Source organism: Oncorhynchus nerka, linkage group LG21 (genome assembly GCF_034236695.1).
Source record: "Oncorhynchus nerka isolate Pitt River linkage group LG21, Oner_Uvic_2.0, whole genome shotgun sequence".
NCBI lineage: Eukaryota > Metazoa > Chordata > Actinopteri > Salmoniformes > Salmonidae > Oncorhynchus > Oncorhynchus nerka.
The window spans coordinates 21,771,110-21,783,621 of NC_088416.1; the positions used below are offsets into that span (position 1 = coordinate 21,771,110).

Here is a 12,512-nt window from a genome sequence, read left to right on the forward strand (position 1 = left end):
CCTGTTTCATGAGTTTCTTTTTTGCTGGCTTGTGATGTCTGGAGCCTGTATTGTTATGTGCGCTCCTCACTGCTTGCCTAGATCAGACTTGCAGATCGACTCGCCACCACGCTGTTCGGAGCTGGAAAAGATCAAATGAGCACATTTGTGGCAGAGTGCCGCCTAGAATGGCCGTGTACTCTTCCTAACCTGCTGATTAGGGCGAGTGCTTGAACCTCTGATTGTGTTTATGCTTCACACAAATCCCACCATCCCCTCTCTCTGCCGTCCTCCACAGTTTTGAGCTTTTTCTCCATTGATAATGAAAAACGGCGGCTTATTTCATCCGAGTCACCGCATTCAGATACAGTTCTCCATTCTCTTACTGAAGAGCTCTGTGACTTTCAACGTGGCACTGTCATAGGATGCCACATAGGATGCCACCTTTCCAACAAGTCAGTTTGTCAAATTTTTGCTGTTTGTCGGGCGGGTCATGAAATGGGTTTCCATGGCCAAGCAGCCGCACACAAGCCTAAGATCACCAAGCGCAATGCCAAGAGATGGCTGGAGTGGTGTAAAGCTCACCACCATCGGACTCTGGAGCAGTGGAAATGCGTTCTCTGGAGTGATGAACCTCGCTTCACCATCTGGCAGTCCGATGGACGAATCTGGGTTTTGGTGGATGCCAGGAGAACGCTATATGCCCCAATGCATAGTGCCAACTGTAAAGTTTGGTGGAGGAGGAATAATGGTCTGGGGCTGTTTTTCATGGTTCAGACTAGGCCCCTTAGTTCCAGTTTAAGGAGATCTTAACGCTACAGCATTCAATGACATCCTAGAAAATTCTGTGCTTCCAATTTTTGTGGCAAAGAGTTTGGGGAAGGCCGTTTCCTTTCAGCATGACAATGCCCCATGCAAAAAGCAAGGTCCATACAGAAATGGTTTGTCGAGATTGGTGTGGAAGAACTTGACTGGCCTGCACAGAGCCTTTAACTCAACCTCATCAAACACATTTAGGATGAATTAGAACTGCGAGCCAGGCCCAATCGCCCAAAATCAGTGCCTGACTTAACTAATGCTCTTGTGGCTGAATGGATGCAAGTCCTTGCAACAATGTTCCAACATCTACTGGAAAGCCTTCCCAGAAGAGTGGAGGTTGTTGAAGCGGCAAAGGGGGGACCAACTCCATGATTTTTAAATGAGATGTTCGACGAGCAGGTGTCCACATACTTTTGGGTCACGTAGTGTGTCTGAAACTCGTCTCAACTTACACCTACACATCTCAGTGCATTTGGCACCAACTGTTTTAATTCATCTGCCATTGACTCTCCAACTGTATGTGTGAGCCTGAGCCCAGGTCGTATTCTGACCCTTCCTCCATTCCAGAGCAGAGTCTGTGTTTGTCTGTACTGAGCTTGCCCAGACCGTTGTGTTCCTCACCTTGCTCTCCTTCAGGCGGTCCTCCTCCTTAACGGCTGGGATTATCTTCAGGGTGATGGAGCCCTGAGACTGGGACTGAACGGCAACACACAGAGAGGAGCAGGATGTTAGCTTCACAGAAATTCAATTTGAGCACAGTTTCCTGTATCTTCCCGACAGAGTTGATACTGCATGTATTGCCAACAGAAATCAAAGGAAAACAGCGCTGCAGGAGCTAGTGGTCTAAAATAATAGGAAGACAAAGTATTCTACTCTAGTCTCACCAGAAGCTGACTGATCTCATCAGGTCTCTTGTGAATGATGGAGATGCCGTTGACCTCCCGCAGCTCGTCTCCTACATGGACCAGTCCTGGAAGGAGGGAAGGAGGTGGTGAGGGGAGACAACAGGCGAGCTATAGTAGAGATCTATGCCTGTGTTCCAAATGGCACCCTATTCCCTAAATGGCACCCTATTCCCTATATAGGGCACTCCTTTTGACCAGGACCTATAGAATCTGGTCAAAAGTAGTGGACTGTATAGGGATTAGGGTGCCATTTGGGTTGCACACCAGATTGTGTATCGAGGAGATATTGCACAGCACTGTATCAGTAGCAGGTGTAATATATCAATCATACCACTATTAACTGGGATGAGATATGGACAATAGGGCTTGGGAGTGGTGGTATCACTCTCCTCAGTCATGATCTACTGCAGTCACAACAGTGAAACCTGACAAAGAGGGATGAGCGATAGGATCAATTCATCTCATTACCGGAGAGAGAAGGAGGGAGGGCAGAGAGGGAGAAGGGGAGGGAGAAAGGGAGAGAGGGAGAAAGAGAGAGGGAGGGAGGGCAGAGAGGGAGAGAGGGATGCTATGAGGAAACAGACAGGCATATAAGCACATAATGTACAGGTCAGAGAAACAGACAGATGGTAATGCCCCTTTTTCTATTGACCCCCCCACACACACACACACACACACCAAACATACTACAGACACGCACGTCTGTAGATGGTATTTCCATGGTAACAGCAGTGGTCAGCTCATTGGAGAGAGTGTGCAATGTGTGATATGTGATTGGCTCTCAGACAGAACCCAGATTCAAACAGCCTGATAACGACGGAGGTCCTCATCTGTCTGTCTCTCTGTCTACCATTGTCTCTCGCTACGCTGCTGCTTTCATCTCTGCAACATCTCGGGAATCTCCCAGCTGCAGTTTCTATACAGGATGTTACCATTCAAATGTATATCCACTGACATACTTTAGGCTACAGTAATACTGCTGCATAGAAGGCCATTTTATATCCAGACCTCTGATTATTTGTCGAAGTTACATCGTCTCGGTTAGCCATGCTTTCAGACATTTTATGTCTGGCAATATTATCCGAGCAGTCCATAGATCTAATTTGACAGACCAACAAAAACGTACTTAGTGTCTTGTCTGTGCAAGTTACAGAGGAAGGGGATGATGAATCAGGATGTGTCAGACAGTATGGGTTAAGACCAGACACAGAGAGGGACAGCATGGGACTGAATCACTCACCACTCCGGTCTGCAGCCCCGCCCCTCATGATGCGTGCCACGATCACAGACCCTGTGGTCTCATCCCGTCTGATGGTGGCCCCCTGGAACAGAGAGAGATGGATGTTTCCTCCTCCCGGGATTGTATCCTCATTTGCCAGCAGACACTGCCCTGTGTCGGTTGCCGTCTTTCGGATGGGACGTTAAACGGGTGTCCTGACTATCTGAGGTCATTAAAGATCCCATGGAACTTATCGTACGAGTAGGGGTGTTAACCCCGGTGTCCTGGCTAAATTCCCAATCTGGTCCTCAAACCATCACGGTCACCTAATAATCCCCAGTTTACAATTGGCTCTTTCATCCCCCTCCTTTTCCCTGTAACTATTCCCCAGGACGTTGCTGCAAATGAGAACGTGTTCTCAGTCAACTTACCTGGTAAAATAACTGATAAATAAATAAATAAATTCTTCCCATCTATTCTTTCTGTTCCTTCCTCTTTTCTTGTATTCTTTTGTTTTTTTTACAATCAATCAATCAAACACAGACCCAGTCCCACTTCCCACTTCCCCCATCCCTATATCTCCTCATCCCCTCATCCTCCCATCCTCTACAATTTTATCTCTTTTCTCTGTCATCCTCTCTGTTACAATGACTCACCAGTGGTTCCTTGTTCTTGACCAGTCTGACAATCTTCACTGACTCCTCCTCCAGCTCGTCCTCGAAGTCGTCAGGCAGCGGTGGCAACACGGGGTCAAAGTTCTTCTGGGCAACTGTGTCATGAACTGACAAAACGGCCTGATGGGAGATGACAGAGAGAGAAGGATTAATGTTAGAATTGCAGAACTGCATTATGAGCAGTGGTGTGAAGTACTTAAGTAAAAATACTTTAAAGTACTACTTTAGTTTTTTGGTCTATCTGTACTAGAGGTCGACCGATTATGATTTTTCAATGCCGATACCGATTATTGGAGGACCAAAGGAGCCGATACCCATTAATCGGCCAATAGTTTGTTTTGTAATAATGACAATTACAACAATACTGAATGAACACTTATTTTATCTTAATATAATACATCAATAAAATCAATTTAGCCTCAAGTAAATAATGAAATATTTTCAATTTGGTTTAAATAATGCAAAAACAAAGTGTTGGAGAAGAAAGTAAAAGTGCAATATGAGCTATGTAAGACAGCTAACGTTTCAGTTCCTTGCTCAGAACATGAGAACATATGAAAGCTGGTGGTTCCTTTTAACATGAGTCTTCAATATTCCCAGGTAAGAAGTTTTAGGTTGTAGTTATTATAGGAATTATATGACTATTTCCCTCTATACCATTTGTATTTCATTAACCTTTGACTATTGGATGTTCTTGTAGGCACTTTAGTATTGCCAGTGTAACAGTATAGCTTCCGTCCCTCTCCTCGCTCCTCCCTGGGCTCGAACCAGCAACACAACGACAACAGCCACCCTCGAAGCAGCGTTACCCATGCAGAGCAAGGGGAACAACTACTGGAAGGCTCAGAGCGAGTGACGTTTGAAACGCTATTAGCGTGCGCTAACTAGCTAGCCATTTCACTTCGGTTACACCAGCCTTATCTCGGGAGTTGATAGGCTTGAAGTCATAAACAGCGCAATGCTTGACGCACAACGAAGAGCTGCTGGCAAAACGCACGAAAGTGCTGTTTGAATTAATGTTTACGGGCCTGCTTCTGCCTACTTCCGCTCAGTCAGATACTTAGATACTTGTATGCTCAGTCAGATTATATGCAATGCAGGACACACTAGATAATATCTAGTAATATCATCAACCATGTGTAGTTAACTAGTGATTATGATTGATTGTTTTTATAAGATAAGTTTCATGCTAGCTAGCAACTTACCTTGGCTTACTGCATTTGAGTAACAGGCAGTCTCCTTGTGGAGTGCAACGAGAGAGAGATTCGTTATTGTGTTGGACTAGTTAACTGTAATGTTGCAAGATTGGATCCCCCGAGCTGACAAGGTGAAAATCTGTCGTTCTGCTCCTGAACGAGGCAGTTATCCCACCGTTTCTAGGCCGTCATTGAAAATAAGAATGTGTTCTTAACTGATTTGCCTAGTTAAATAAAAGTAAAAAATGTTTGGCAAATCTGCGCCCAAAAATACCGATTTCCGATTGTTATGAAAACTAGAAATCGGCTCTAATTAATCGGCCATTCCGATTAAAACGGTCAACCTCTAATCTGTACTTTACTTTACTACATTCATAAAGAAAATGATGTACTTTTTAGTCCATACATGTTCCATGACATCCAAAAGTACGTATTACAGTTGAATGCTTAGCAGGACAGGAAAAGGTTCACAGACTTATCAAGAGTGGTCATCCCTACTGCCTCTGATCTAGGGGACTGTCACGTATATTCCCTCTCTGGCCTCTGGGTCACCAGACTGTTGATTATTACACGCACCAGCACTTATTGACACTCACCTGGACTCCATCACCTCCTTGATTACCTGCCCTATTTATGTCACTCCCTTTGGTTCCGTCCCCAGGCGTTATTGTGTCTGTGTCTGTTTCTTGTTTTGTTCATGTTTGTTTATTTATTAAATGTATTCACTCCCTGAACTTGCTCCTTCCGACTCTCGGCATACATCGTTACAGGGACTCACTAAACACATGCTGTGTTTGTAAATGATGTCTGAGTTGGAGCTTGCCCTGGCTATCGATAAATAAAATTGAAAATGTGGCCTTCTGCTTTGCTTAATATAAGGCATTTGAAATTATTTATACTTAAGTACATTTGAGCAATTAGATTTACTTTTGATACTTAAGTATATTTACCACTTTGAGACTTACTGAAGTAGTATTTTACTGGGTGACATTCACTTTTACTTGAGTCATTTTCTATTGAAGGTATCTTTACTTTTACTCAAGTATGACAACTGGGTACTTTTCCCACCACTGAGTGTACCAAACATTAGGAACACGTTTGTATACTTAGTGTACATAGAGATTGACAGATTGAGCAATCCAATACAAATGGATACATGAATAGCCCCACCTTCCAGTACCAGGTCTCTCTGTGTGTATTGGGTGTTTTTGTTCACCTTGAGATGGGGGGACGTCAACAGCTGTAGGAGTTCCTTCTCCTCAACACTCATTGGTCCACTCTGCAGCTCCTCTGCCACCTGCCGCCAATCACAAGAGAGCTGTCAGTCAGACCATGACCTCTGACCTGGTATAAACCTGTGTGTCCAACAGTGTGGGCTTGGGATATAACTGAAATATGTAGCAGATATATACTGAAAGTGTAGCAGACTATTAGCAGTAATAGTCTGGAATAGAATCCACAAATATAGATATACTGTAGAGTTGCACGGCTGTTGCCTAAAGCAGCAATAAACAGAGTGTGCTTGCACACACAAATACACACACAGGAGAAAAAGCAGCCAGGAGCTACGGCTCAGCATCTTTCCACTTAACTGGCGTGAGGAGAGAGAGGAGAGGCAGGATGTGGAGAGAGTCTCATTAGTGTTTAGATGAATCAGCAATTTCAGACCACAACACATTACCGCACTGTAACCTTATAAATCTCCATACCTTACTACCTGCATCTACCGCTCCTCTGTCTCAGCAAACACACTGGGACTGACTCTATTGGACGGGTGCTTCACACTTTGGCAGTGTGTGTGGTGTGTGTGTTCCTTGTTTGTGTGTGTGTGTGTGTGTGTCTGTGTGCGTGCGTTGTTGAACTTACATCCTCAGCCAAGGAGGCGGCACTGTGAAGGACAGGTGTAGGACTCTGGCGCTCGTACTGTCTCAGCCTCTCATGGATCTGCAACACGCAGCCAATCACAGGAGAGGTCAGGGAGGTCAAACACACACACACACACGCACGCACACATACATACACAAATTAAACAACATAAGTGTACCATAACTTCCATTAACATTGGCAACATTGCCACACAGCAGGGGCGCAACTTTCACTGGGGACGGTGGGGACATGCCTCCCCCACATTCTGAATTTGTATTTTGATTTTATAATTGGAATGTGATACAAACGAGGCAAAGATGTGCTTTAGGACCATGCGGACAACTCCGAGTGGTCAGGTAGGCTGTTTGGATTGTTTATCCAACTGGATAAAATAAATATATATATACCGGTACAGTACCAGTCAAAAGTTTGGACACAGTTTGGACCTACTCATTCAAGGAGTTTTATTTATTTGTACTATTTTCTACATTGTAGAATAATAGTGAAGACATCAAAACTATGAAATAACACATATGGAATCATGTAGTAACCAAATAAGTGTTAAACAAATCTAAATATATTTTATATTTGAGATTCTTCAAAGTAGCCACCCTTTGCCTCTATAATAGCTTTGCACACTCTTGGCATTCGCTCAACAAACTTCATGAGCTGCTGCTCCAGTTTCAACTGTTCTGCCTGCGGCTATGGATCCCTGACCTGTTCACCGGACGTGCTCCCTGGTCCCAGACCTGCTGTTTTCAACTCTCTAGAGACAGCAGGAGCGGTAGAGATACTCTGAATGATCGGCTATGAAATGCCAATTGACATTTACTCCTGAGGTGCTGACCTGTTGCACCCTCTACAACCACTGTGATTATTATTATTTGACCCTGCTGGTCATCTATGAACATTCGAACATCTTTGCCATGTTCTGTTATAATCTCCACCCGGCACATCCAGAAGAGGACTGGCCACCCCTCATTGCCTGGTTCCTCTCTAGGTTTCTTTCTAGGTTCCGGCCTTTCTAATGAGTTTTTCCTGGCCACCGTGCTTCTACATCTGCATTACTTGCTGTTTGGGGTTTTAGGCTGGGTTTCTGTACAGCACTTTGTGACATCAGCTGATGTAAAGAAGGGCTTTAGAAAAACATTTGATTGATTGATTGATTGTTAGTCACGTAGAATACATTTAAATTAACATTTCTTTCCTTCTTATTGCATTTGAGCTAATCAGTTGTGTTGTGACAAGCTAGAGGTGGTACAGTATACAGAAGATATATATGGCAAGAACAGCTCAAATAAGCAAAGAGAAACGACAGTCCATCATTACTTTAAGACATGAAGGTCAGTCAACGCAGAAAATGTCAAGAACATTGAAAGTTTCTTCAAATGCAGTTGCAAAAACCATAAAGCGCTATGATGAAACTGGCTCTCCTGAGTTACCTCTGCTGCAGAGGATAAGTTCATTGGAGTTACCAGCCTCAGAAATTGCAGGCCAAATAAATGCTTCACAGAGTTCAAGTAACAGACACATCTCAACATCAACTGTTCAGAGGAGACTGTGTGAATCAGGGCTTCATGGTCGAATTGCTGCAAAGAAACCACTACTAAAGGACACCAATAATAAGAAGAGACTTGCTTGGGCCAAGAAACACGAGCAATGGACATTAGACCGGAGGAACTTTGCCCTATGCTCCAGAGTCCAATTTGGAGATTGTTGGTTCCAACCGCCGTGTATTTGTGAGACGCGGTGTGGGTAAACGGATGATCTCCGCATGTGTGGTTCCCACCGTGAAGCATGGAGGAGGAGGTGTGATGGTGTGGAGGAGCTTTGCTGGTGACACTGTCTGTGATTTATTTAGAATTCAAGGCACACTTAACTAGCACGGCTACCACAGCATTCTGCAGCGATACGCCATCCCATCTGGTTTGCGCTTAGTTTTTTTTTCAACAGGACAATGACCCAAAACACACCTCCAGGCTGTGTAAGGGCTATTTGACCACGAGAGAGAGTGATGGAGTGCTGCATCAGATGATCCGGCCTCCACAATCCCCATTGAGATGGTTTTGGATGAGTTGGACCGCAGAGTGAAGGAAAAGCAGCCAACAATTGCTCAGCATATGTGGGAACTCCTTCAAGACTGTTGGAAAAGCATTCCTCATGAAGCTGATTGAGCGAATGCGAAGAGTTTGCAAAGCTGTCATCAAGGGAAAGTGTTTAACACTTGTTGGGTTACTACATGATTCCATATGGGTTATTTCATAGTTTTGATGTATTCACTATTATTCTACATGTAGAAAATAGTAAAAAATTAAGAAAAACTCTTGAATGAGTAGGTGTGTCCAAACTTTTGACTGGTACTATATATATATATATATATATATATATATATACACACACACACACACACACACACACACACACACACACACACACACACACACACACACACACACACACACACTGGGGAAAAAAGGATTTAGTCAGCCACCAATTGTGCAAGTTCTCCAACTTAAAAAGATGAGAGAGGCCTGTAATTTTCATCAATGAGAAAAAAAATCACATTGTAGGATTTTTAATGAATTTATTTGCAAATTATGGTGGAAAATAAGTATTTGGTCAATAACAAAAGTTTATCTCAATACTTTGTTATATACCCTTTGTTGGCAATGACAGAGGTCAAACGTTTTCTGTTTCACAAGGTTTTCACACACTGTTGCTGGTATTTTGGCCCATTCCTCCATGCAGATCTCCTCTAGAGCAGTGATGTTTTGGGGCTGTTGCTGGGCAAAACAGATTTTCAACTCACTCCAAAGATTTTCTATGGGGTTGAGATCTGGAGACTGGCTAGGCCACTCCAGGACCTTGAAATGCTTCTTACGAAGCCACTCCTTCGTTGCCCGGGCAGTGGGTTTGGGATCATTGTCATGCTGAAAAACCCAGCCACGTTTCATCTTCAATGCCCTTGCTGATGGAAGAAGGTTTTCACTCAAAATCTCACGATACATGGCCCATTCATTCTTTCCTTTACATGGATCCGTCGTCCTGGTCCCTTTGCAGAAAAACAGCCCCAAAGCATGATGTTTCCACCCCCATGCTTCACAGTAGGTATGGTGTTCTTTGGATGCAACTCAGCATTCTTTGTCCTCCAAACACGACGAGTTGAGTTTTTACCAAAAAGTTATATTTTGGTTTCATCTGACCATATGACATTCTCCCAATCTTCTCCTGGGTCATCCAAATGCTCTCTAGCAAACTTCAGACGGGCCTGGACATGTACTGGCTTAAGCAGGGGGACACGTCTGGCACTGCAGGATTTGAGTCCCTGGCAGCGTAGTGTGTTACTGATGGTAGGCTTTGTTACTTTGGTCCCAGCTCTCTGCAGGTCATTCACTAGGTCACCCTGTGTGGTTCTGGGATTTTTGCTCACCGTTCTTGCGTGGAGCCCCAGATCGAGGGAGATTTTCAGTGGTCTTGTATGTCTTCCATTTACTAATAATTGCTCCCACAGTTGATTTCTTCAAACCAAGCTGCTTACCAATTGCAGATTCAGCCTTCCCAGCCTGGTGCAGGTCTACAATTTAGTTTCTGGTGTCCTTTGACAGCTCTTTGGTCTTGGCCATAGTGGAGTTTGGAGTGTGACTGTTTGAGGTTGTGGACAGGTGTCTTTTATACTGATAAGAAGTTCAAACAGGTGCCATTAATACAGGTAATGAGTGGAGGACAGAGGAGCCTCTTAAAGAAGAAGTTACAGGTCTGTGAGAGCCATAAATCTTGCTTGTTTGTAGGTGACCAAATACTTATTTTCCACCATAATTTTCAAATAAATTCATAAAAAAATCCTACAATGTGATGTCATAGTTGAAGTGTACCTATGATGAAAATTATAGTCCTCTCTCATCTTTTTAAGTGGGAGAACTTGCACAAGTGGTGGCTGACTAAATACCTTTTTGCCCCACTAAATACCTTTTTGCCCCACTGTATACATATATATATATATATATATATATATATATATATATATTAGTTATTCCCCCCCCACTTCCAAAAGATGCGCCCCTGCTACCCAGTCTTATGTGTACCTTCATGAGGTAGCCCAGGCTCTTCTCACTGAAGACGTCTTTGAGGAAGACCATGTCCTCCTTGTGGTTGGCATCAGGACGCAGCTGGGACGTCAGAAGGGCCAGAGTCTCGTGCAGGCCTGTGGAGGAGGAGAGGAGGGAGGATGAAGGAACTGGGATCCGTTTTTGTTTACATCCTCAGATCGGACCGAGTAATGTAATATATAATAACAGACGCTTTTATCCAAAGAGATTTTCAGTCAAAACCCGCTACCCTGGCCAACTGAGCTACATAGTAAGCCTGGGATTCGATTTTGATCCATAAAGTTTGCAGCATGTGTGGTGTATTTCATTTTACCTGTGCCTGCTGAGAGGACCGGCATGGCTTCTTTCATGGGTCAGCAAAAAGGTGAGGCCTGGCAGAGAGAAGGAGAGAAAATGGAAGCAAATGAGTCACATACTCATACTTTAGGTCTCTTCATCTCATACATGGGTGGCAGGGTAGCCTAGTGGTTAGAGTGTTGGACTAGTAACAGAAAGGTTGCAAGTTCAAATCCCTGAGCTGACAAGGTACAAATCTGTTGTTCTGCCCCTGAACAGGCAGTTAACCCACTGTTCCTATGCCATCATTGAAAATAAGAATTTGTTCTTAACTGACTTGCCTGGTTAAATAAAGGTGAAATAGAAAAAATATACACACGTGTTATTCCTAAAGAGAATGTTACTGGGTGAAAACTGTTTAAGGGCTTTGCAGACAGTTTTAGGGGATCCTAAAAGTACTGCATACTCTAATGATGTGTGTGTGGAACAGATGTGCTGGGATCTGGAGAGCGGTAGACTCTTAATGATGCCAGTACATCCTTTATAGACAGGTTCTAGCCTGCGTCTTAGACTTCTAGTAACCAGCCAATGCCTCACCTCAGTGTGTGTGTGTGTGTGTTAACAAGATAGAGACGTAAAGTAGCGTGATACATTCTCAAAGCCGGGCACCATTCATCACATTGACTGCTAGCACCGTGTCCGCTGTGCTGTGGGCTCCAGGGCATGGCAAAGGAGGCTTTGTTTATGTGTGCGTGTGTGTGTGTGTGTATGCGCGTGAGTGTGTGCGTGTGAGTGAGTGAGTGAGTGAATGAGTGTATGTGTGTGTGTCTGCTGAATCTGTCCTTTCTGCTTCGTCTGCCTACGAACACCAACAACATAACCACATCCTTTACACTCAAGTCTGCTGTCAACTGTGTGAGAATCATGACGATATACCCCTTTAAACAGCCATTCCTTCACTGTCAAACTGACAATGAATGCCCATAAAGCTCCCTGGTCTGTTGGCAGGGAGAATTACGGCATGTCCTGGATGAAGCAAAATGCTTATATAAAACGAAATATACCCCTCAAAATATAACAAATACTGCAACTGGAATATTCTCCCAAAACAGATGTTTAAATTGTGTTTACTTCTAAAGTACACTCTTAGAGAAAAAGGTGCTAAGTAGAACCATCTAGTTCTCCCTAGAAGCCTTCATGTCGGGTTCTTTAGAGAACGTCCTTTATATGGTTCTACCTAGAAACTTCTATGAAGGGATCTACCAATAACCATTTTATCATCTAAAGGTTCTTCCTAGAACCCTCCATGAAGGGTTCTTCCTAGAACCCTCCATGAAGGGTTTTTACAGAGAACCCTTTTATCTTTGGAGGGTTCTTACCAGAGAATGACTGCCATGGTAGAAAATATTAAATACTGAGACTACGTCAGTCATCTAAACTGGAAGAAAAAAAACATCTCAGTAACGGGTGCA

The 12,512-nt window shown here is 43.8% G+C and overlaps 1 protein-coding gene across 1 annotated transcript in view; it reads right to left on the reverse strand.

Moving 5' to 3' along the window:
* Positions 1 to 12,512, reverse strand: part of LOC115110205 (MAGUK p55 subfamily member 3-like) — a 30,097-nt gene that overhangs the window by 9,694 nt on the left and 7,891 nt on the right. The window contains exons 2-9 of the mRNA XM_065006431.1: positions 11,078 to 11,135; positions 10,741 to 10,859; positions 6,659 to 6,736; positions 6,009 to 6,089; positions 3,579 to 3,716; positions 2,944 to 3,025; positions 1,683 to 1,768; positions 1,420 to 1,494 (exon numbers count right to left, since the gene is read on the reverse strand). Of these exons, the coding sequence (XP_064862503.1) occupies positions 1,420 to 1,494; positions 1,683 to 1,768; positions 2,944 to 3,025; positions 3,579 to 3,716; positions 6,009 to 6,089; positions 6,659 to 6,736; positions 10,741 to 10,859; positions 11,078 to 11,114 (696 nt within the window). The 5' untranslated portion in view covers positions 11,115 to 11,135. The remainder of the gene's footprint in view (positions 1 to 1,419; positions 1,495 to 1,682; positions 1,769 to 2,943; positions 3,026 to 3,578; positions 3,717 to 6,008; positions 6,090 to 6,658; positions 6,737 to 10,740; positions 10,860 to 11,077; positions 11,136 to 12,512) is intronic.